Below are 23,783 nucleotides of genomic sequence, written 5' to 3' on the forward strand. Positions count from 1 at the left end.
AGCTTTACCCATTCCCATCTGGGGTTGCTTCTCACTTCTGTAGTGCCTGTGAGATATCAGCTGAAGTATCCCCCCTCACTGAGGGTCTGTGACATCACAGCCAGCCCTGAGGAACAATTTATTGAGGGAGAAGAGGGAGGTCACCAGCAAAGCTCTACTGACAAAGGGCCCCTTTGTTCTACCCAGATTGACTTACTCTGGCTCTTCCTCAGCCAGGAGGGAATTTAGCCAGCAATGGCCAATCTACCAGTTTATGTGCCCAATAAATAAGGAATTACTGTTCAGCAGTTACTCCAATTTATCCTGGTCAATAGACATTTTGCACACAGAGCCTTGTCCTCTGAACTGGGGGAGGTGTGAAGTTTAGATTGGCAGGGACTGGTCCTCATTGACCTGATATTCTGAAAATCAAAAATCACTCAAATCTTTCGTAAAGCCATTTCTATTTTTCAACATCTGCCCACACCTTGGGGTTGTGAATTCCTTTTTTTTTTTTCATTCAGTTTGATAATCACATATTCAGTGCCTGCTAATGCCAGTCACCATGCTGGGTCCTGGGACCTGGAAGATAGAATAGAAACGTTCCCTGTCCTTGAGAATATATATGCATATGTAAGTGTGTATACGTGTATGTATGCATGTATATATGTATACATATGTGTGTCTTTCCTCATTTCTTACAAGCACAAACCTTGGATGAAGGTGTCCATGGCATGCCTGGCACATAGCATTTAACAAATGCATATTGACTGATCAGATGATGGTCAGGATCCAATGGGATCCAAACAGATCAGATAGGTGGGCTTGATCTAATAAAATAAAACTGAACAGCAACAAATGTAAAGTCTCAGACTTGAATGAGCAAGTTCAGTACCACAGGTACAAGCTTCGGGGAAGGGCCGCAGTTTGCACGAAGGGCCTCGGGGGAGATCAGTAGACCCAGCAGTGGGATGCGGCAGCCTCAGCAGCCAATGGGAGTCAACCTGGCCTCCAGGGACAAGGAGGCAATTGGCTTCAGGCAGGCCACCTCTGGAGGGAGGATTTCAGCGGGGAACATCTAGCAAGGCTGAGGTTCTCCAGTCCATGTCCTATAAGGATCCTTTGAAAGATTAGTCTTGTTTAGGCTGAGTTAGAGGAGGGAGGGAGGGGGTGCTGTCAGTGAAGAGAGTGAGGGCTCAAACAGGGACTGGATGACCCCTTGCCAGATGGACTCGCACCCCTGGGACTTCTGCTCCATTCTCTGCCTCATGGCTCTTCTGTCCTGAACAGTTGAGCACAGCAGGATTACACAATCTTGCTTGTTTACCAACAAGGAGATCAGGTTGCACAACGTGTTATTTTTATTTTTTTTGGAAGTCTTACCCAGCTCTGGAAACTGGAATTTGGACATCAGAGGCTTCTCCTGGCCTGATGGATGAAATGGTTCAGAATCAATGAGAAAGGAACTTCCCCATATCACCATTTGACAGATGAGGAAACTGAGGCCTAGAGATAGTGAGGAAGAAACTTCCCCACTTACTACAAATTTGTGGTCCAGTCCTGTGATTTCAATGGAGCTCCAGAACTTGGCTCTGGCCCATTCCCCCCCCCCACTTGCTTATTATGTGAGACTTGCGAAATGATTCCCCCAAGGCCTGTCACCTCGAAGGTGCCAATGGGAAGGGGAGGGGCCCCTGCAGGCTAACCTGAGAAATAGGACTCTGTGGCTTTGGAATATATTTTCCATTCAACCATTGGTGTTTGTCCTAAGAATTCACACCTCTTCTAACTCCCTTGCAGCCACTTGTTCAAGATGGTGCAATCTCAGGCAGCAGCATCCACCAAGGCTGTTTAGGCTACTGATCTCCCCTTCAACATATCTGACCATTGTGGGTCAGCTCACCATGATGCCATGACGGGGAGCTCACCACCTCTGCATTATCTGGACTGTCTTCCACTCTTTCAGTCCCCAAAGAAAGAGGAAGCTTTCTGCTTTTCCTACGATGCTTGGCTGAGTAGATAAGAAAATCTGTAGTCAGAAAAGTGACAAAGCCCAGAATGAAGTCAAAACCCCGCCCAAGTCCACCTCCACATACCAGCTGCTGTTCACGGGGTACAGGAGGTAGGGCAGGCAGTCAGCTCTGACCTTGGCATCACTGGGAGAAAAGATGGCCTAGACCAGGGTCCGAGCTCATCTGTGCACCTGGCCCCATTTAGTGGCTCCAGGGCCTGGAAAGTGGCAGGCTTATCCTCTGGATCTGCTATGTGCTGACCATGTGACCTTGGATGTGTCCTTTTATAGGCTGATGTGAATGGAAGGAGTCGGGGTGGCTGATTTCTGAGGGTGTGATCCTATGAATTACAGTGCTGCATTCAGTGAGACAGTTGTCCTCATAATACCTAATAAGCATCCTCCTCCAACAGCCTCCTCCCAAGCCTCCCTGTGGCCCCAGAGGGCCCTGGGCTCTAGAAGCCTCGGCCAGCAGAGGGCAGGCTCCTTTGTATCCTACCAGTTCATTTATAAAGCCTATGCTATTAATACAAGGTCTTGTGCTCTGAGTGCTGAGAGCCAGAAAGTCCCTATTCACTTAAGCAGTTTATAATCTAATTGGGGGGTGGGGGGGAGGAGGCATAAATACCTCTGAGACAAGGCAGAATGAGGTAAGAAGAGAGGAGAGGTGCAGGTGAATGGCTGGGGGAAGGTGAGAGCAAGACAGGGAAGAGTCAAAGGTGGTGACTCAGGGCCCAGCTGGACAGGTGCCAATCACAGATGGGCTTATCCCCCGAGGTGTCAAATGATTGTGAAGATCCAGCAGCTTGGGAAGCTTTGGTCCTGGGGGGGGGGCAATTGCAATTTTATGGAAAAAGCCTGCCTTGTAGATTGCTTTCCCACAAGGGTATTCACATATGATCTCAGCATCTGAGGAAGAAGGTAGGTGGGGCAGCAATGATTATCATCTTCATTTGACAGATGAGGAAACTGAGGCCCCAGACTTTGAGGAAGGAACTTCCTCACTTATTACAAACCCTGACAGGCGCCTTCCCCTTCGATTTTAGTCTTAAAGTTGTCTGAGGCGCCAAGGAATTAAGTGATTGCCCAAGAAAATACTTTGGGTATTGGAGGGAGCTGGTCTTCCTTGCTGAGGCTGGCCAGGCCCTGTCTACATTTCTGAGGGCTAACGATTCCGGGGATAAAATGAACAGGCCCCACTCAGAGCAGCTGTGAGGCAGGGAGGATCAACCGGCAACCTGGGCTCATCTGGCTGGAGGCAGGATGAAGCTGATCTCTAGGTCAGTGGGAGGAAAGGGGCAAGTACTGGAGTGAGGCTACAAGGGTTAGAATGCCAGCTCTGCCTTTTCTAGGATCTCTAAGGGCTATGTGACCTTGAGTAAGTCCCTTACCATCCCAGCCCTCAGTTTCCTCCTCCAAACAAGGATGGGGTTACACTGCCTGACCTCTACGGCCCCTTCAACCTTTCTACCACCCTTTAATCCCTAAGGTCCCTACAAGGTACCATTGGCTGGCACAATGGAGGTCAACCCCAAAGTCTGAGCTCCCAGCAACTTCAGTGGACAGCTCCAGAAAGGGCTGCTCTGCCCGTGACCATCTCAGCCCCTACAAAATAACTCGAGGTTAATGTACGCATCTTCGTGTGGCTAAGGCAGAAGGGCTCTGAGTCAGACACATCACACTGGCGGCTAGCCTGCAACCACTGCTGAACCTGAGGGTTGCTTTGTAAAAAGTTAAGAGGTGGCCGGCTGTCCGGGATGCCCCTTAGGGAGCTGGGTGAACCAGGTTCCCGGGGGAAGAGGCTGTTCCCACTCCATCCCCCAACTGCTCGGAGGCCAGTGTTCCCCAGGACCAGCAGAAGCCAGTTTGTGCCTGGGCATTCTTAACTTTCCCAGATGGACTGAGCGGGGCCGTCGCTAACCTGACCTGAAGGCAGCCAGGCAGGGCGCACTGAGGGGCGCCACAGCCTGGAGCCATCAGGAAAATATTGAGAAGGGCAGCTTGAGTATGGTAAGGAAGCCTCGGGACAAGCCAGATCCGGAGGGAGAGAAAAGGCGCCAGGGCTTTCTTCGGGCGAGAGAGAGGGTAGATGGACCGGCCTGCGAGCGGACCCCTCCCTCTATTCCGGCAGCTGGGCTGGGCAGGGGCGGGGAGACTGGAAGGCGGGGTAGTGCCTCAAGCCAGTGTGAGCAAAGAGGGAGGGAGGGACTGAAGCTAACCGCCCGCTGCTCGCTCTCTCTCTCTCTCTCTCTCTCTCTCTCTCTCTCTTCCTGGGGACAGAAGACGCCGGCGCGGTGCATGGGGAGGCCACGCCGCCTGGACCTGCAGACGACTCCCTCACCAGTTTAGAAGAAGCCCCGAGCTACGAGGCCATGAGGGTGAACGAGAAGTACTCGTCGCTGCCTGCCGCGGTCGACAGGGGCGTGCACATTATTAACATCCGTGCCATCGACGACCTGGGCTACCTGCAGTCCGAGGGCACGGTGAGTGCGCGCTGCCCAGAGTGGGCGGCGACGGGCGCGAGGTGGGAGCGCACCTCTCAGCGGCCCGGCCCACAGAGAGGTGAAGGTAGGGGCGCCGTCCGAAGAGGGGCGAGCCGGGCCAAGGGAGCGCGCTGCGTCCCGGGCTCTGGGCTCGAACTCTGGGCTCTGGGCTCCGGGCTTGGGCTGGGTTCTGGACTCCCGGGGCTATCTGGCGCAGGGATTCTACTCTGTCTGGCCCTCATATTCCCGTCTCTGACCTGAAGGGCAGTGAGCTTGAGAAGCCCTAAGGTGCGTTGGACTCGTAGCCCCCAAGAATGCCCTGCTTGGCAGAGATGCAGAGGGTGCAGCCTTCGGCCCTGGGTCCGAGCTTATCCCAAGCTGGAGGAGAAAAGCTTGGGGGCTGAAAGTGGGCGGGAAGGAAAGAAGCTCCCCCATGGGAGGGAGCGGGCTAGTCCAGATTCCCACCATCACCTCCTCTTCCCTATCCCCCACCCTCATGCCAAGTTTCCTCCCCTCTCTGTAGAAGGACCTGGTGGGGGAGACAGGCATCCCCTCTTGGTCGGGCTCTATATCCTTCTTTCCTCTCCACCTCCCTTCCTGGTGTCCTGAAGCCCCAGGGGACAGTGGGCGGCAGCTTCTGCTCCTTACCCCGAGTACTCAACCCCACTTCCTCCATGCTCTTCTTGCGTAGCTTCGGGGGTGGGTGGAGTTCACTGTGGCTGGGCTGGACCCGCAGTTACCTGGGGGGGGGGCTTCCCCGTGAGATGCTGGCGCTCCTCCCTCTAACTGTTGGGTGCCAGTGGGTACCTTCCATTCCCAGGGATACAGGTGCCCAGCACCGGCAGTCCGACTGTAGCCAACGCCGCTCGGCCCCCTCAGGGATTCCTCCCAGAAGCCAGCTCACAGCGAGCAGTGTTGGGCACCAAAAAAGCATGTGCCTTTCAATCCCTGTGCTCTCTCTGGAGGCTGCCCTAAGCTCCCTCAGATCTGGGCTGGTGAGGGAGGAGGCCCAGGGCTGCTATGAAACAGCAGAAAGTTCATTTTAGACAACTGTCTTCAAAATGCCCCCTTCACCATTGTGAAGGGGGCTGAGCCAGCCCTCCCTACTGCCTGCAATTTCGGGGGCTTATTTCCAGCTAACCAGGCTCCAGGGCTCTCCAGAGAATCTCAACCAGTCCAGAAGAGAAGTGGCCAAGCCCTCCTGGCTTCTTTAGCTAACTGAGGTACACACAAGCTTGTCCTTCTCCCCCTGGGAGCTGCTGCTGGGAGATCTTCCTTGGGACTCTGCATCAAAGCAGGGGAAGGAGAAGCAGACAGCCCTCTCCTCTTCCTCCTGAAAAAGCTTGGGGCAGGGAGAGCCGTTTCTCAGGTCACACAAGTCAATCTGACCTCAAATCCAAGGCACTTTTCCCTCATGGCACAATGGTTCAATTCAGTTGGAACCAACAAACCCTTGTTGAAGTGCCTACTGTGTGCAGGGCAGTGATTAGGAGTCCCCCACTCCCCCAAAAAGATGGCCAAGGGAGCTGGTGCAGGGGATTAGGCCAGGAACTACTAAGGAAAAAGAAACACTCTAAACAGAAACAGCAACAGCATGGTAGAAGGGAGTGGGGGGAGGGGGGCTCGAGGGGGAGTGAGTTATGTAACTCTGCAGTGTCCTCCGGGAATCGGCCTGAAGACGCTTCCAGATGAGGCCATAGGGCCTGACCTTTCAGAACTGGAGTAATAGCCCTCAGTCCCACCTTTCCCATCTGTAAAATGGGGGTGATAAGAATTTTTCATTTATGTTCTCCAAGTTGTTGAGGAAATCACAGGAAATTCTCCGGTCACATCATTTGAAACAAGGAGGGACTTGGGATATCATGAGTCCTCACTTTACAGAAGAAGAAACTGAGGCCCAGAGAGGAGCAGTAGCTTGCCCAAGCTAGTCAGGAGACCTGGTAATGATGGGCTGCTGAAATGTGTGGGAAAATGCAGGTCACCCCCCATCATCACCAGGTCTTCTCCTGTCTAGCTACATGATCTCCACACTGTGTCACTTGTAAATGATGGCCTTTCAGAAGACAGGGTCAGGGCACTTGGACAGTCTTGAAAGAGCACCTGACTAAAGTGTTTTATTGGGGGAGAGGGGTAAGTCTCAGAAGAATCTGTGCTCTGAAGCTTGAGGAGGAGGGTGGGTAGTAAGCCAAAGACTGCCTCTATTCAGTAGACTCAATTATCTGGAAAAAAAAAAAAAGACTTCTGAGCAGCCAAGAGCAGCCAAGAGATGTCATAAAGCCCATTCACTTTTCTCACTGAAGAGCTCTCACTCAGAGCCCATTCACTCTTTGTTTACACATGATTCTGACAACTTTTGTTTTCTGGTTTCCTAGCCAATAGCAAATTAGAAAGCCAAAGAGGAGCTGCTAAAGGTGGTACCCAAGGACCACTAGCTCAATGGTCCCAGGGGCTCCCCCTCTGGCTGCTTCTAGCCTTTGTCAGCCTCAAAGCCTTCCACATCTTAACATCATTGATTACAACCTACTAACAACCATGAGTCATCTAGAAACGGTTAGACTGTTTATTGTCCTCTCATCAAAAGTCCCGGAGGCTGCTGCCTGAGGGAGACTTTTTAGAAACATTTGCATCCCAAAAGGTTAACATAAACAATGTTTTGGTCCTTTAAAAAAAACTTGACAATCTGGGGTTTCACTTTCCCAAGGTCCCCAGCTGACCTCCCAACCCACTCTCACCTCCCACTACTATTCCCCTCCTGAAACTCCAAAAGCAAGACAAACCCAGGGGATCAATGGGCCCCCAGCCAGAGTTACACTTTCCCATCTCTAAGCCTTTGCCTACACAGTGCTCTCTTTGGTTTTGGTTTTGCTTTTTGCTTTTTTGGCTAGGCAGTGGGGTTAAGTGACTTGCCCAGGGTCACACAGCTAGTTAAGTGTTAAATGTCTGAGGCTAGATTTGAACTCAGGTCCTTCTGACTCCAAGGCCAGAGCTCTGTTCACTGTGCCACCTAGCTGCCCCCAGTGCCCTCTTTTGAATGGAATGACCAGCCCTCCCCATCTCACCTTCCTTTCTGCAAGGCCCAGCTCAGATTCACCTCCTCCCAGAAACCTGCCATGCCCTCTCCCTCCTCTCCCTCCTTAGCATTCTCCAGCTTGGCCCCACCTTCCCCTTGGTACTTGTTTCTCATTGTATATCAGATGATCGGATTTCAGCAAGGAGCACTTACCAGCTGTGTGACCCTGGGCTGGTCATTTCATAGCTCTGAATCTCAGTTTCTTCATCTATAAAATAGGGAAAAGAATATTTACCCGTTTTACCTCAAGTGGTTGTTGAAAAAAAAAAGCCATTGCAAACCTCAAAACTGTATTAAGGAGAGCCCCCCAGTGAGGTCCTAGAGAGCATGGCCTCCATGGCAACTTCTCTCTCTGTATCCCCAGGGCCTGGCAGGAACAGGTGCTTAATCAATGTTTCCTGAACTGAATTCATGAAATAAATGAGGTGCTGCTTTAACTTAGATTTTGATGAAGAAGTTGAGATCTGACCCCCCCCATTACATAGTTGGAGGTCCCACCTTTTGTATCCCCAATTCCCAGGGAGAGAAGGGCAAGCTCTGAAACTGACCCAGAGGTCGAGCCAGCCAGCCCCCTGCAGGGGCCAGAGCTAGCCCAGACACATTTCATACGTCCATCTTCTTCAGTCTTTAAAAATTCAGAACACTGAAGTCTATGCTGTTCTCCCTCCCCCTCCCCCTTCCCTCTCCTTCTGTACCGACTTTTCTCTCCTTCCTCCTCATTTCCTTTCATTCAGTCTCCCTCTTTTTCTTTCCATCTCTCTATTCCTTTCTCTTTCTTATTTTCTCTCTCTCCTTTTCCTTTCCTGTTTTCCTTCTCCCTCCCCTCTCATTCTTCCTCCTCTCCCTCTTCCTATTACTGAGACCATCTTTGCTCCCCCATCTGTCAATGTCTCCCTTTCCTTCTCCTGTCCTTTCTTTCCTCTGCATCTCACTCCCTGCCAGGCTGTTCCTCTCTCTGCCAACCCCACCCCCCAAACCCTTTCAGGCTGAGATATGGCTGGCTTCCTCTGATTCCAGAGGTTGTGGGGCTTGTCTTCTGGTAACCACTTTATCTCTTTGGAGTTTGGATTATCTCCTTTTGCCTGCAGGCTAAGGTAGGGGCAGTTTCTTCCATCTGGGAGTCTTGGGAGATTGGTACTAATTCTTCCTTATACCTCTCTTTATGGGATCTTCTTCCTATGGAACCTTTGTCTTGGGTCTTCCCACAAACCATGCGTCCCCTCCACTTGGGGGGGAGGGGCCATCCTTCCTTAGGCATTTAACATTCCCCACATACTGGGGTTGGTGGGGGGAGGGAAGCAGTGGTGGGTGGGGTGGGGTGGAGATGGTATCTCTTAGCCTTAGATTTAGAAGTGTTACTTTCTCTTCCCATAAAGATAAGACTCCCTCCAGACTAAACCTGTGATTTCATTAAGAACTCCCAAGTGGGGAAACTTTCTCCATTAGATTTGTCCAGCCCAACCTCTCTCAACCTCTGTCTGCTCTCACATCCTGTTGCCTCATGGTCATTTCAGACTGGATGTCCTGAAGACATCTTATTCAAGTTGAGCTCGTCATTTCCTGCACATCCTCCCTTCTTCCTCACTTACATATTGCCGGGAGGCTACAGCCATCCATCCAAGCTGCCATGTTTAGTGTCGTTCTCCACTCCTCATTCTCTCGCCACCCGTAGCTTATCAGTTGCCAAAGACTGTCATTTCTACCTTCCAAACATCTCTCCCATATGCCTTATCCCACCCTGCAGCTGGCCTCATCACCTCACACCTGGCTAGTGCCAGGGCTGCTGAGGGTTGTCTTCCTCCATCCTCCCTTCCACACCCTCTGGAATGCAGTGCTGCCACTGCCTCTTCCTTGCCGTTTCCCCCCACAAGATCTTCATCATTGTCCCCCTGCCTGGACATTGTCTCCCTCCCTTGCCACCTCCCAGCTTCCTTCTAGGCCCACTAGAGCTTCACCTTCTACAAGAAGCCTTTCCCCATCTTTCTGGTTGCCTATGAGAGCCTTTCCTCTGTGGGTTATCTCCACTATCTTGTTCACACCCAGGTGTTTATGTGTCACCCCCATCAGACTGTGAGCTATGAGGGCAGGGACTGTCTTTGGCCTCCCTGGTGCTTAGGAACTCCCAGAGTTTGAGCGGCTTGCCTAGGCTTACTTGGCCAGGATGTGTTAGTCAGGATTTGAATTCAGGTCTCCTTGGTTTCAAGGCTGGCCTTCTACCCACCAAGCCACACTGCTTCTCTCTTCCTATAATAATAACATACAGCAGTATACATTTCTATGGCACTTTAGGATTCATAGATCACTTCATGTGCATAATCACATCTGGTCCTCCCAGCAATTATGTAAGGGAGCTAGCTCCTTCTGAAGATGACGCACATGCTCCAATGACCTTGTGAGTTCATTGACTCAGGAGTTCTCTGGGACACTGGAGACTCCTTTGCCTGCCCATGGGGAGCTACCCTGGGCAGCCAATCCATCCTCTGGGCCATCCTACGCTCCCCTGATGGTGCTTTTTCCTCCTGTTACTCCATCATGGTCCTGCAGCTGGCTCCCACCTACACTTGTGACTCTCCCGTTTCACTGCTGAGGAGCCTGAGCCTGAGGCTGAGAAGTTAAGTGACTTGTTTAGGGTCACACAGCCATGGAGTATCACAATGCCACATTGGAGCTCTGATCTTTACAACTCAAGTTCAGGGCTTTGTCCATCAAGCTAGCAATGCAAGCATGTGCCAAATCTGATGGAAATCCATTGGCAGCTGCCAAGGAAGTGGAGATCCATGTGCCTGGACACAGTCAGGCTCCTCTACTTCACATCCTCTCACCAGCATTCAGCTTCCTCAGGGGAAGGCTGCTTTCTTCCACTACAACCCCTAGGCTAAGTTCTCCGAGCTGATTCTGCTTCAGACCAGGGGTCCAGAAAGCTTGTGGCACTCTGGGGGAGCAACAGGCCATGGAGCTCAGCTTTTGTCTAGCTCATGGCTTCCATCAGCTTTTGCCTCCCTTGGGCAGCTGAAGGTGGGAGAGGCAACCCAGCTCCCCATCCCATCCCCAGCCATCTATCTATGCCTCGGGCTCCCATGCTTCTGTTAGAGCTGCCCAGCAGGCTGATGGGGCAGGGGCATCTTGTGGTAGAGAGGCCCAGAAAGGACTCTTCTGTTCCTTGAGGGTCAAGCCATCCTCATGGATTTGGGGCAGGAAGGCACCTCAGAGACCAGCCAGTCCTACCTGTCCTTGAGCAGAAATCTCTTGAGCATTGCCAGCGTTCAGCTGCTGACCTGCAGTGAGAGGGGCTGGACTTTGATCTGTGTCCAGCCCTAACCTCTCTCCACGGCCAGTCTCAGATCTCAGGTGCCTGTTGTTCATGTTAGACTGGATGAGCCAGAAGCATCTTAAGCTCAGCCTGGCCAAAACAGAACTAGGGAGCTCCCCCTGCCCCCCAGACTCCTCCCCCTTTCTGAATTTCCCTCTTACTGTGGAGGGTATGACCATGGCTCAGTCATTCAGCCTCATCATTCACGCCTCACTGATTCTTACCCTACAGGTGCCATCTGTTGCCGGGTACTGCTGTTTTGACCTTTGAACCATCCTTCGAATGAGTCCCCTTCTGTCCCCTGACACATCGATGGCCCTGGCGCAGACCCTCATTGACTCGTACCTAAACTATTGCAATAGCTTCTGGGGGTGGGTGGGTCACCCTACTTGCAGTCTCTCCCCACTGCATTCCTTCCTCCTCTCAGCTGCCAAAGTGGGAGGCTGATCGTGTCATCCCTACCTCCACCTACTCCAGGACCAAACATAAAACCCTCTGTCTGGCATTCAAAGCCCTTTCCAGCCAGGGCTCCGCCTCCCTTTCCAGTCTTCTTGCACCTTACTCCCACCATTCTTTACAGTCCCAAGACACTGGCCTCCTGACTCTTCCTCACGCAAGAGGCTGTCTCAGCTTCCAGCATTTTCTCTGGCTCTCCTCCGTGCCTCGAATTCCCTCCCTCCCACCAGCTTGCCTGTCTTCCTTCCCAGGGAAGATCTCCCTTTTTGCCAGAAGTCTCTCCCAGCTCTCTGCGCCCCCCCCCCCCCCGCAGGGGACCTTTCCCTCTGAAATTAACTTTCATCTATTCTATATACCTTGTTATTTCCAGATTAACTTCCCCATTCGACTGTGAGCTTGAAAGTGGGGACTGGACTTGCCTTTCTTTATGTACCTAGCACATAGTACCTGCTTAAGAAGTGCCTGCACTAAGGCCACCCACTACATTCTTGCAGGATGTTTTTCCTTTGATTAAGCCTAAATCTGCCTCTCTGCAGCTTCCCCCCTCCCCCCATCCCTCCTTGTTTGCCGTGGGAACCAAGTGGAGCCTGTCTGCTCCTCTTCCACCTGATAGCCCCAAGCTACTTGAAGACATTGATCATAATGACCCCTTTGACCCCAAGCTTCTCTTCTCCAGTTCTTTCATTCATCCATATATAGCCAGGCCCCAAGGTCCCCTTAGCATCCTGGTCACCTTCCTCTGGACACTCCTGGGCTTCCAATGTTTTGTTGTCATTGTTAACAAGCGTTTCTTAAGCTCAGCCCAGCACCTCAAACAGTAAGCTCTTGTAAGCCAGGTGAACAAAAGTAAACAAGGTTCTATCCCTGCCCTCCCAGAGCTCAGAGTGGAGATGGGGGAGACTGATGATGTGGGCATTTGGAGGCATTTACAAAATAGATCTAGGAGGATTGGGGGGTCAGGGTTGGAAGTGACCCTTTGAAGGAAGCTGGACATTCAAAGAGGAGGCAGTAAGTAGTGTCTGGGGTCTAGACAAGGGGCAAAGGTATACAGACAGCCTGGTGAGTACCAGCCATTTAAAAGGAAGTAACAGGCTGGAAATGGAGGAGGAGGGTAGGCACCCCGGTCTCTAAAAGCCATCGAAGGCAGCTTCATGTTTAATCCTGAAGGTAAGCAGTAGTGGGGGTGGGGGGTGGGGGGGCGGCGGGAAGGCCTGTGCTTCAACTGAATCACTCTGGCAGCCACAATGAGGATGGATTGGGCTGAGGTGGGCCAGGGAATGAGGGCAGATGTGGAAGTTGAAGGGACAATATTTTGCAACTGATTGGATGTGGGGGAGTGAGTGAGTGAGAGCACGTAGTTATTAGGCACCTACTGTATGCCAGGTACTGTGCTAAGCAGTAGCATAAACAGAGGGATCAGAACAGTCCTTGGCTCTCAGGGGCTCCCATTCAAATGTAGATGAGATGTCATAACACCCACTGTGGGTTCGTCCCCAAGGGAAAGGCACCAGCAGCTGGGGAAAGCAGGGCAGGCCTCCTGCTGCACATAGTGATGCTTTGACTGAGTGTCGAGGGCAGCTGGGGACCAAGGATGCAGACCTGGGGGACTTGGAGGACAGCAGTGCCTTCTGGGATTAGTGAAGGTGGGGGGAGGGGAGGGTTTATTGGGAAAGATGAGTTCCGTTTGGGTCATACGCATAGGGACCCCTAGTTCGAGATGTCCAACAGGTAACTCTTCCAAAAATGTGATGCCTCAAACTGAACGTGGCATTTTCATCATTCGTTTTCCGTGGTGTCTGACTCTTCTTGAGTCCATTTTGGGTTTTCTTGTCAGAGATACTGTAGTAGTTTACAGGGTGAAATGACTTGTTCAGGGTCACACAGCTAGAAGGTGTCTGAAGCCTGCTTTGAACTCATGAAGACGAGTCTTCCTAACACCAGGTGCGGTGGATACAGAGCCACCTAGCTGTCCACACACCTGATTTTTTTTAAGCTGGTTTTTTCCTCCAATTACATGTAAAGATAATTTTCAACATTCGTTTTGTAAGATTTTGAGTTCCAAATTTTTTCTTCCTCCCTTCTCCCCTCCCCAAGATAGCAAGCAATCTGATACAGGTTGTACACGTACAATCACATTAAATATTTCCACATTAGCGAACACGACGTGATTGAGGCATTATTCATCTTCCTGCATATCTTGGGAAACTGAGGCTTACTCCGTGCAGTTGCTCTTTGTGTTAGGCCTCTCGACGCTTCATGGCTGGCTCCCAGCTTTCCCCATTCCCAGGCCTGGGCTCTGATCACTGGACCACACTGCCACTGCTATAAGGATGACCACTGTTTCCCATCTCCATAGCTCTTCAGAGCTTACCAATGCTTTCTTCCCAACCAGCCTGGGAGGGAAACACCAGCCCTCATTTTATAGGTAAGGACACCAGGACACAGAGGGGGCAGTGTAGGGATGCAGGGTCACAAAGCCAGCAGGATTTAAAGCCCAGCCCAGCACATGTTCCTATGTACCAGGCTGCTTCTGATGCAGAGGTCAAGTATCCTTAGCTTATGGCCCCTTACAACTGGGCCTCATCTCTCCCAGAGGGATGCATCCATTCACTCACTCTCTCACTCCACATGCCACAGGCAGGGGCTTGGACTAAATGGTAGAGTAGAAGCTCCCTGAGGACAAGCCCTGTCCCATTTTTCTGTCTGTATCCCCACTGCCTAGCCTAGAGTCTGAATACAGTAGGCCCTTCATAGATGCTGTATCTTTGATGGCCTCTGGGGTCCCTTCCAAGAACTTTCCAGGTGCCTTTCAAGGACTGCTGGCTTTGTCTCACTTCCTCCCTCCCCCGAGGCCCAATAGGAGATACCAGGACAGCATTAACAGCTCTCTCCTTGTGCCCAACTTCTAAATCTTACTTTGCTGGGGTCATAGGATGTAGAACAGGTAGGAGCCTAATTCAAACCTTGGAGGGGGGACTTTTTGGTTCCCAACCCAGTGTTCTTTCCATTAGACCAGTAACAAAACAAGTCAAGACAGGAACACATTTGGGCACAATGCAGAGTACTGAATTTGGAGTCAGAGGAACTGGGTTCCAATTCCAGCTGTCCCTCTTAGCTGAATGGCTTGGTGGGCTGAGCACCTGACTTAGTAGAATCAGGAAGACTTAGGTTTGAATAGTACACTTACAAACTTCCCTGTCTCTGTTTCCTTATCTGTATAATGGGGATCAAAAAAGCACCTCACCTCCCAGGGTTGTTGTAAAGATCCATTAAGATAGCTATAGTTAAGTGCTTAGCAAACCTTGAAGTGCTGAAGAGATGCTAGCAGCTCTGGTTTTTACCTGGGAGCCTGCACATGTGACTCCCCCACTTAGATGCCTTCAAAGCTCTAAACCTCTGACCTTCTGTCTCCAGACACTCAGTACAACCCTCGAGTGTCCGGAGGAGCTCAGGCTTGGACAGGAGCAGGGGTTTGAGGACAGCCCTGAAGGCTGGGCTAGGTAGACTTTAGTTAGAAGAGGCAGGGCACCTAGGGGACTAGATCCATCTTAGGGGACCAGCCTTTATGGAGCGTTCATGATATAGAATCAGGTGCCCTGGGTTCAAGTCCCATCTCTAATACTTAGTAGCTGGGTGACCACTGACAAGTTGGAACTTTTCTGAGCTTCAATTTCTGCACCTACGAAATGGATACAATAGTCCTTACACTGTCCTAGGCTGAAAGGCTTTGGTGAAGAAGTTGTGACATGCTTTAGAAATGGGGCAATTTGTTAGTGTTGGCCCATGATGGGACATAAACAGGTTGGAGTCAGATTGCAAAGGGTCTAGACAGCCAGGCATGAGAGTTTGGACACCATCCCATGGGCTATTGGGATTTTCAGGTCCGTTCAACAGACATTTATTAAGAGCCTACTATGTTTCTGGCAGATTGTGAGGCAGTAGGGAAACAAAGCCCTGCCTTTTAGGGAAACAGCTATTCCCCAAGCATTTATTAACTTGTTCATAGATGAGGAAACGGAAGCTAATTTCAGGAATGAGTACTAAAATGAGGTGGGTCTGGGAAGGCTTGAGGCACTGAGGCTGAGCTTTGGAGGAAGCTAGGCACCCTGCCAGCAAGCGAAAGGTTCGGAGGGAGAGCAGCCCAAGTGCTTCTCCCAAAGTTACCTTTGAGAAGTCTGACTATTGCTCAAATGTAGCTCACGCCGGGGTCTCCACACGCTCGGGCAGAAGATCCTCAGAGCCCGTATAAGCACTAGTAACTGCATTCAAGGCATCGGGCAGCCCATGGGCTGTGACTTGGGGGGTTTACAAAGGCAAGAGGCTGCATGTTAAATGGAGGGAAGAGCTGAGGGCATTTGAGCTGAAACTCAAGGAGGTGAAGGAAGGAAAAGTGAGAGCTGGCATCGTTTGAGCCGGGCTTGAAACACCAGGCTGACTTTGCATTTTCTTCTAACAGCAGTAGGGCAATGCAGGGCATCTGGCCCAGGGAGGGCCAGAGTCAGGCCTGTGTCTTATTGGCAGCTGGCTGAAAGCGGGATTGGAGAGGAGGCGCTATGTAAGAGAAGGGTCCTAGTGCCAGAGATGTTGTGGAGGGCAGGTCAGAATGAGCCTGAGCTAATTCAAGCCCACAGAGGTAGGGTCTCCCAGTGGATAGCACACTGGTTCGAGAGTCAAGGAGATCAGGGTTGGAGTCCTTCTGCCTCCCACACTTAGGAGCTGTGTGACAATGAGCATTCTACCTACCTATGAAATGAGTGTGGTGATTATTTGTAGCACCTCCTTCACAGAGGAGTCGGAGGATCAAATGAGTTCATGTGTCTATTGACCTCAGTCCTGATTAGTGGGTCTAGAGAGGAAAGGACGGCACTTTGGAAGCTACTGGTGCTTTGAAAGGAGTGTCCCAGGAGACAGAAGGAACCAGAAGGCATTATGGGAGGGGCTATAGTCTACCCTAGGAAGACTTCAGGCAAATTCCAAGAAGCCCAAATGCTCAAATCCCATTTGTGGGATAATGAGAATAGCTGGCATTTATAGAGTTCTTGAAAGCTGGCAAAGTATTGATCCTCACAACACTCATGGTGCCATTATCCCCATTTGATCGATGGGGAAACTGAGGCAAATCGAAGTTAAGTGACTTACCCAAGGCAAGTTAAGGTAACTTAAGGCAATGCTTGCAGTAGGATTCAAATCCAGATCTTGCTCTAACCATTTTGTTCCATTGTTTTGCTGTGAAGCAGTCCATCAGTCAGCCACTCCACAAGCACTTTGAATAAGTGCTCACAGTGCTCGAGATACAAAGACAAAAACTCAGTCTCTGCCTTCCCAGGAGAAACAACATGTCAATAGAAAAGAAGATAGAAGAGAGTTTGCTAGGGGAAGGAAGGCTCTGGTAACTGGGGCAGGGGGTGGAGGAGTGAGGCACGAAAGCCTTCCTTCAGAAGGTGGGAGCTGAACTGAGTCTTGAAGCCAGGGAGAGCAAAGAGGCAGAGGTGAGGGGCCAGAGCATTCTAGGCTGCAAAGACTGGGAGATGGGAGATGGTGATCAGAAATGAATGAATGAGTGAGCACATGCTGCATGCCAAGCATGGTGTCCCACATCCTATGCCTGGGCAAGGTTCAGCCTGGCAGCCTGCCTCTGGGGGCCTGTTTCCAGCCCTCGCCAATGGGAGCAGAGCAGTAACAGGCAGATGAGCCTCCTCCTGCTTCCTGAAGCTGATATCTTGAAGGTCCAGCCTCCATGGTATAGACTTTGTATCAAACCTCCCATGAATCTAAGCAGATAAAACTGCCCTAAGATACCCCCCAACTGCCAGTGTCTGGCATTTGCTTCTTGATGCCAGTGGCAGTCTTGATAAGGCCTCGCCTGGAGCACTGTACTCTGAAGGGGCTCCCAAGCATTGCTTCTGGCTCCCATGGCCCAGGGTCTCCCTCCCATTGCCAGACTTTCTCTTGTTCCTGCAGGAGACTTTCTTGGAAAGGCAGCCAAGAGGGAGCCCTGGGTTTGGGGTCAGGGAAGACCCAGGTCCCAGTCCTGGGGCTGTTACTACCAAGTGACCCTGGACAAGTCACCTGACATCATAGACTTAGAGCTAGAGAGGCCTTTAGGTCAAAGATGGCAAGTGTGGGGCCTGAACACTCCTCAGTGTGGTGGAACCAGATTAGAATGTGATTGGGAAACATTTCTCAAAAAGAGTAAAATGAACAAAATAAATATAAGCCACAGGTAACATTACATTTTAAAGCTAAGTCAACATAGGGATCCTGATGGGTGACTTAGGGAGATCCATTTCTATTTGGGCTTCTCCATTTTACAGGGGCAGGAAGTGGGGTGCAGAGAGGCAACAGCAGTTTGGAAATCTCGTCGCTCCTCCCTCCACACTTTCTCTCTCATTCTTCTTCCTCTCTCCATTCCCAGCCAGCTCCCCAGCCCAGCCCCCTCTCTTCTCACCTGGACCATTCCACTGACCTTCTCCTCATCATCTTCTGTTTGGCTTCCCCCCCCCCGCCAGGGGTGTGGGGGGGTAGGTAATAAGGGTTAAGTGACTTGCCCAGGGTTATAGCTAGTGACCAGATTTGAACTCAGGTCCTCCTGATTCCAGGGCTGTTGCCCTATCCACCATACCACCTAGCTGCCCCATTTGGCTTTTAACGCCCTTTGTGACTGGGCTTCAGTTAGCCTGTCCAGGCTTAGGGCACAATTCTCTCCTTCACTCACTCTACATTCCAGCAAACTGGCCTCCTTGTAGAGGTTCCTGTCTTCATTGTCTCCCACCTCTGTGCCTTTGCCCAGGCAATACTCCATGCCTGATGTGCCCTCCCTCCTCACTTCCCCCTGCTAGAATTGAGCTCTCTCTGAGGCCCAGCTCCCTCAATAAGGAACACTTCCCTCAAAACTGCTTTGGTTTTTCTTTGCAAATCTCTTGATTAATTTCTCTGGGTGTGTTATTGCCCTCCAGAGAATATAAGCTCTTTGAGGGCAGGGACTCGTTTCCATTTTTGGCTGTCTCTCCAGAGACTAGCACAATGCTTGTCATGCGGCTGGTGCTTATAAATGGTTGTTGAATTGGACCAGGTCAGGGAATCCTAGATCTTAAGTTGGAATGGACCTCAGAGGCTATCATGAGGTAACTGGGGCACAGATCATGGATTTCCAGCTAGAAGGTACTCTTGGAGGCACTGTCCTCCAATGCCTTCATTTTATGAAGGAGCATACTGAGGCCCAGAGATGGGAAGAGAAGTGCCCAAGGTCCCATAGGGAGTAAGAGGCGGAGCAGGAATTCAAACTCTGCCTCTTGCTCTAAAACTAAGATTCCTCTTTTTCTTCTTTCATTCCCATTAACCTCTCTAAACCTCAGTTTATCCATCTGTAAAAGGGGAGAAATGTCAGACTATTTTTAAAAGATTGTTGGGATGGCCAGTATCAGCACCTCTACTTGATAGAAGCCACCCCAGCCCCAAGCCTCACCCTTTCTAGTCTTGGGTAGCTAGGGTGACCTCAGTCACTGGAAGGCTCCATTCACACCAGTGGGATCAATGGGCTGGGCCCGCAGCTGAGTTGGGGACTTTCTCTGGATAACTGAGCTGACACTTGGCATATTCTTATTTCAGATTTCCCATGACCCTTTATTTATAGCCTTTGTTGAGTGTCATTTGTTAGCTGAGCACTGGCCCAGGCTCTGAGCAGCACATGGGCCATTTACAGAGGCAGCCTCAGACTGGAAGGAGCTGCCTCCTTGGGGAGAAAGACAGTCACCTACCAGCAGGACTAAATCATAGAGACTCCCCCCAACTTCCAAGTCCCGGGGCTAACCTGTGCTCTCTTCCACCAGCTAGGCTTTTTCATCAATTTCCTTTTAAAATTGCAGCCTCCTGACATGTTTCCCCTCCCTCCCACGTTGAATTCAATGCAATTCAACACACTTATTAAATACCAACTCTATGGCAATGCACTAGGCTATAGATATAGAGATTGAAAAAAAAAAACAAACAATTCCTGTCCTCAGTGAGATTACATTCTACTGACGACAACAATTTGTGACAGGTAAATATAAAATAACCTGGAGTGTGAAGGGAGAGAATATTAATAACTTGGAGAAACCCCCTCATGTAGGAGAGGGACACTGAGCACTGCCTGTTGCTGTACGTAGAATGTACAATAATCAGAGGCAGCTGTGTGGCACAGGGGATAGAGCGCTGGGCCTGAAATCAAGATGTGAATTCAAATCCAGCTTCAGACACATCTGCCTCAGTTTCCTCAACTATAAAATGGGAACCTACCTCCCAGGGCTTTGGTGAGGATCAAATGAGATTATATTTGCAAAGTTCTTAACACAGTATCTGGTACGTAGTAGGCACTTAAATCCTGTTTCCTCCTTTTCTTTAAGCCCATCTTTTCCATGCAGTAGCTGCCCCTAAGGAGGAAAATCATCATAAATTTTCTTTATAATCAGCTGCTTACCACCTATGTGACCTTGGTCAAGTCCCTTTCCCAATCTGGGTACCATAGAAGAGGCCTTAGCGGTCCCATTCCCTCATTTTGCAAATGAGGAAACTGAGGCCCAGAAGCTTAAAGTATTCAATCAAGGTCACCAAGGTAATGAGAAGCCCAGTCAGAATTTGAACCTAAGACCTCTAACCCCAAATCCTGAGCTATTTTCACTGTGTCACGTGACCTCAATTTCCTCATATGTAAATTGAGGGGGTTGGACTAGATAACATCCAGGGTCTCATCCAGTTTGGACTCTGGACTTCTCACTCTAAATTTCCAGAATTTTGTGTGAAGCCAGTTTTTAATATTGATGGTTAGCCTCAGACTTAGAACTAGTTGGGTCTGTAGCAATTATCTCTTGAACTCAGGAAGGCAGTGAAAGGACCCTTGAATTTCAGGTGAGTTGGGCTATGTTTGAATTCCCACTTCATCACCTATGGTATGACCTTGGATGAGTCCCTTTCCATCTCTGTGCCACAGTTTCCTCCCCCTCTGTAAAAAGCAGATGCTGGACAGGACGACCCCTAAAGCTTCCAACCTGAGGCTCAGGTCACCAAGGTCACCCAGGGAGGGATCATTGAGACCAATGCCCTGGGGCAGCCACGGCAGGATCAGGCACCTGGTCCCATCTCCTAAAATTCCCAGTGACCTTTTAAATCTGGACAGAGCCTTGGAAAGCTGTCCTGGGCCACAGTGGGTCTGCATGGGAAAAGCCAGCAGCTAAGCAGGAGCAGAGCCCAGCCCTCTGGCTTGAGTCCATGCCATGCTGTGTGCATGAGGCAGCCAGCTGGCGGGGTTGATTCCTTCTCAGATGGTGCAGCATCTACCAGAGAGACAGTCGGAGTGAGAAATGCTTGCACAGAATGGTATTAATCCCAGGGTCAGGACAACAGCCCAGATGTCTTCAGAGAGAGCAGGCTGCTCTATGTTAAGGTTAATTAACCCACTCAGAGGAAAATTGAATGAGGTATCTAAAGCTAGCAATTAGAATAATTCCCAGTATAGCACCTTATACACTATCCCCCCCCAAAAAAAAAAAGAAATCACAGGCTGTGACTCAGCACATCTGCACAGCTGAATGTGGGACTGGGAGTCAGGAAGACAGAGTTCAGCTCCAACCTCAGTCATTTCCTACTTGTGTGACCCTGGATGAGTCATTTCCCTACCATCTGCCTCACTTTCCTCATCTGTAAAATGGGGATCATCCCAGCTCATCCTTCCCATGGTTGTTTGAGGATCAAATGAGATAGTTTATGGAAAGGCTTTGTGGACTTGAAAGCAATACTAATGCTCACTTGCTCTCTGTTCTCGGAATCCCTTTGGAGAACCAGAAAGGCAGGTTCAAAGGCAACCTCCATCTTGGGTGGCCCTGTACCTTCCCTGGGTTCCAACCTGCTTTCACACCCATTGTTATCTTATGGAGCTCTACCTACACAGCCATCCCCAAGCGCCAGGGTTCTTATTCTCCTCATTGGACTTGGCAGGAATCCAAAGCAAGGCTCAGGGGGGAGGGGATGCTGCCAAGCCCAGTGTTCCTCAGGGCCTGTCCTCCCAGTGAGCAACAGAGTGGAATCTGAGTCCCAGGGGAGCCCAGGTTAGATCAGACCACTCACTTAATTCCCTAGGTCTGATGAATGCCTCCTTCATGTTGGCTCCAGCATGTTGTCTGTCTGCTAGGATCAAAACCTTGCTATTAGAAACCTGGGAGCTGCTGACTAGCACCTGTTCTCTATTCTGGGAGGTTGCTCAGTGGCCTTGGGCCAAAAGGAATGAAGAGTCTGGCTGAGACTTGAGGCCAGTTCACCTCATTTCCAGCCTATCCCATGGCCTCTCCACTGTGTCACACAGACAGCTGCATTGAGTAAGCCCCTACAATGTTCCAGGCCCATCAGTCAGAAGAGCCTACTATGTGCTAGGTGCTGATTAGGCTCTAGGGATCCAGGAGAGCCATGAAATCAGTTATTGCCCTCAGGGACTTTCCTTTCTCCAGGTCCTGGATCCCTTTAGCATTGGGGGTGGCCAATGAGCAATTTTAGCTTTCACTTTTCAGCTGAAAATTCATGAAGTAGCTACAATGGTTATTTTAGCAATCTGGCACCTGCTGTGAGTCTGGCATGTGCCAGGGGGACAGAAAAGAAGCAGTCCCTGCCCTCCTAGCTCTTATATTCTCCTGGAGAGGACAGTTGGCCCTGAGAAGAAAATGCCAAAGAGATTTGATCTCTTTATCTCACCTGGGCTAGAAATGAGGCAGCCACTCATGCTCTTGATCACACTGCTGACTAGTGTGGAAGCTTTGACCTGCTGTGGCTCCAGCTTGGCCCAGTCATCCCCAACCCTGGCAGCTTGGCCCCCCGCTCCTTGGGGCTCACCAGATCGGTGCCCGCCTTAGTGCAGACACCTGCTTGACTCTTTTTGTTTTCAGTTGTAGGGTCATTTCAGTCATGTCCAACTCATGACCCCACCTGAGGTTTTCTTAGAAGAGATAATTGGACATTTCCTTTTCTAGCTTATTTTACGGATGAGGAAATCAAGGCAAGCAAGGTTAAAGTACTTGCCCAGGGTTACAGAGTTAGCAAGTGTCTGAGGCTGGATTTGAACTCAGGTCTTCCTGACTCCAGGCCCAAAACTCTATTTATTTCCCTACTTAGCTGCCACCTGCTTGGCTGTAGCCCATTACAGCTCACTGGACCCACCAGCTTTAGCCTCATCCCCAGCAGGGATCACTATACTGGTGTGCACCACCATGCTGGGCCTGCAGAATATACCCAGGGCATCACAAAATGGTTCCTATACTACGTGTTGTAAGAGATCAGTTAGTCAGTAAGCATTTATTTATTAAGTATCTACTGTATGCCCAGCACTGTGTTAGGCTCTGGCCTTACAAAGATAGGACTGGGCTGCAACTCCTAATACACCCAAGTCAGTAACAGTGTCTCCACAAGCTTCTACAGTGTAACAGCATCTCCACAAGCTTCTACAGTGTAACAGTGTCTCCACAAGCTTCTACAATGTAATCCCTTTATTGCTCTCTCTGGGAGATAGGAGAAAGATAAGAAAGCTCTGCCCTCCCAGAGTTTGCCTTCTGGGTTCTCTTCTCCAGAGACACAAATCATTTCTTATTGCAATCTGTTTCCTTTTAAAGATTGTAGAATGGCATGACCAATGGCCTCTCTCTTTCCTGTCTCTGTAGCTGCTGAACTCACTGGCCGTGGACCCCGACGCCAACTGCAAGTATGGTCTCTATTTTCGAGATGGCCAGAGGAAAGTGGACTACATCCTCGTCTACAATTACAAGAGGACCTCGGGCCATAACATCCTGGCCCGAGTCCTCCACGTTGATCCCTCACTGGGGTCCCAGAACCTCAAGCAGGAACCTCTGCCTGGCAAGGACGGGCCCCTGGACGCCGGCGAGATTGACCATCACGAAGATGACAAGCGATCCCGCCGGGAAGAGTATGAGAGCAACCTTCTGGAGGCTGGACTCGAGCTGGAGAAAGATGAGGATGTAATTATCACTTCCATAAATCAGTGTGCCTGGTCGGGGGTTGGGTCTGAGGGGGAGGCCGGAGCTCTGCTGCTGGGAAGCCCAGTTGGTAGAGTCGGCTTTTACTTTTAGATTTCGCCGTTAACATCTCGCTGTGTCTCCTGGTGCCCAGATCTTCCCAGGGCAATGACAATCTACTCTTAGAACTGAACACATGTTCAGTCTTCTTCCTTTCATGTCTACTTTCAAACCAAGCACAGCTAGCCAACCTCTTCCTTCTTGATAACCCTAAAACAATCTTTCTGTGACACAAGTTCCTAATGCTCCCTTTCTCCCCCTTTTTGTCAGAGCCCTGCCTAATAAAGGAGCTGAGGATGGCTTCAAGGCATTAGCAGCTGCTGGAGGGAAAGGAGAGGGGCTAAGGGCTGGGGTTCTTCTGCCATCTACACTAACTTGCTGAGTTAGGCAGTCACCTTCACCTGGTCATGGGGTCTCCGAAAAA

General features: G+C 50.5%; 1 protein-coding gene across 6 annotated transcripts in view; it reads left to right on the forward strand.

Annotated features, from left to right (window-relative positions):
* The window catches only part of ANO1 (anoctamin 1), a 186,609-nt gene that overhangs the window by 79,906 nt on the left and 82,920 nt on the right, over positions 1-23,783 (forward strand). For all 6 annotated transcript variants that reach the window (XM_020970769.2, XM_020970771.2, XM_020970772.2 and 3 more), the window contains exons 2-3: positions 4,271-4,473; positions 22,988-23,302. In XM_020970769.2, coding sequence (XP_020826428.1) covers positions 4,271-4,473; positions 22,988-23,302 — 518 coding nt within the window. The remainder of the gene's footprint in view (positions 1-4,270; positions 4,474-22,987; positions 23,303-23,783) is intronic.

The sequence above is a fragment of the Phascolarctos cinereus genome, unplaced genomic scaffold (assembly GCF_003287225.1).
Source record: "Phascolarctos cinereus isolate Bilbo 61053 unplaced genomic scaffold, phaCin_HiC Scaffold_9;HRSCAF=440, whole genome shotgun sequence".
NCBI lineage: Eukaryota > Metazoa > Chordata > Mammalia > Diprotodontia > Phascolarctidae > Phascolarctos > Phascolarctos cinereus.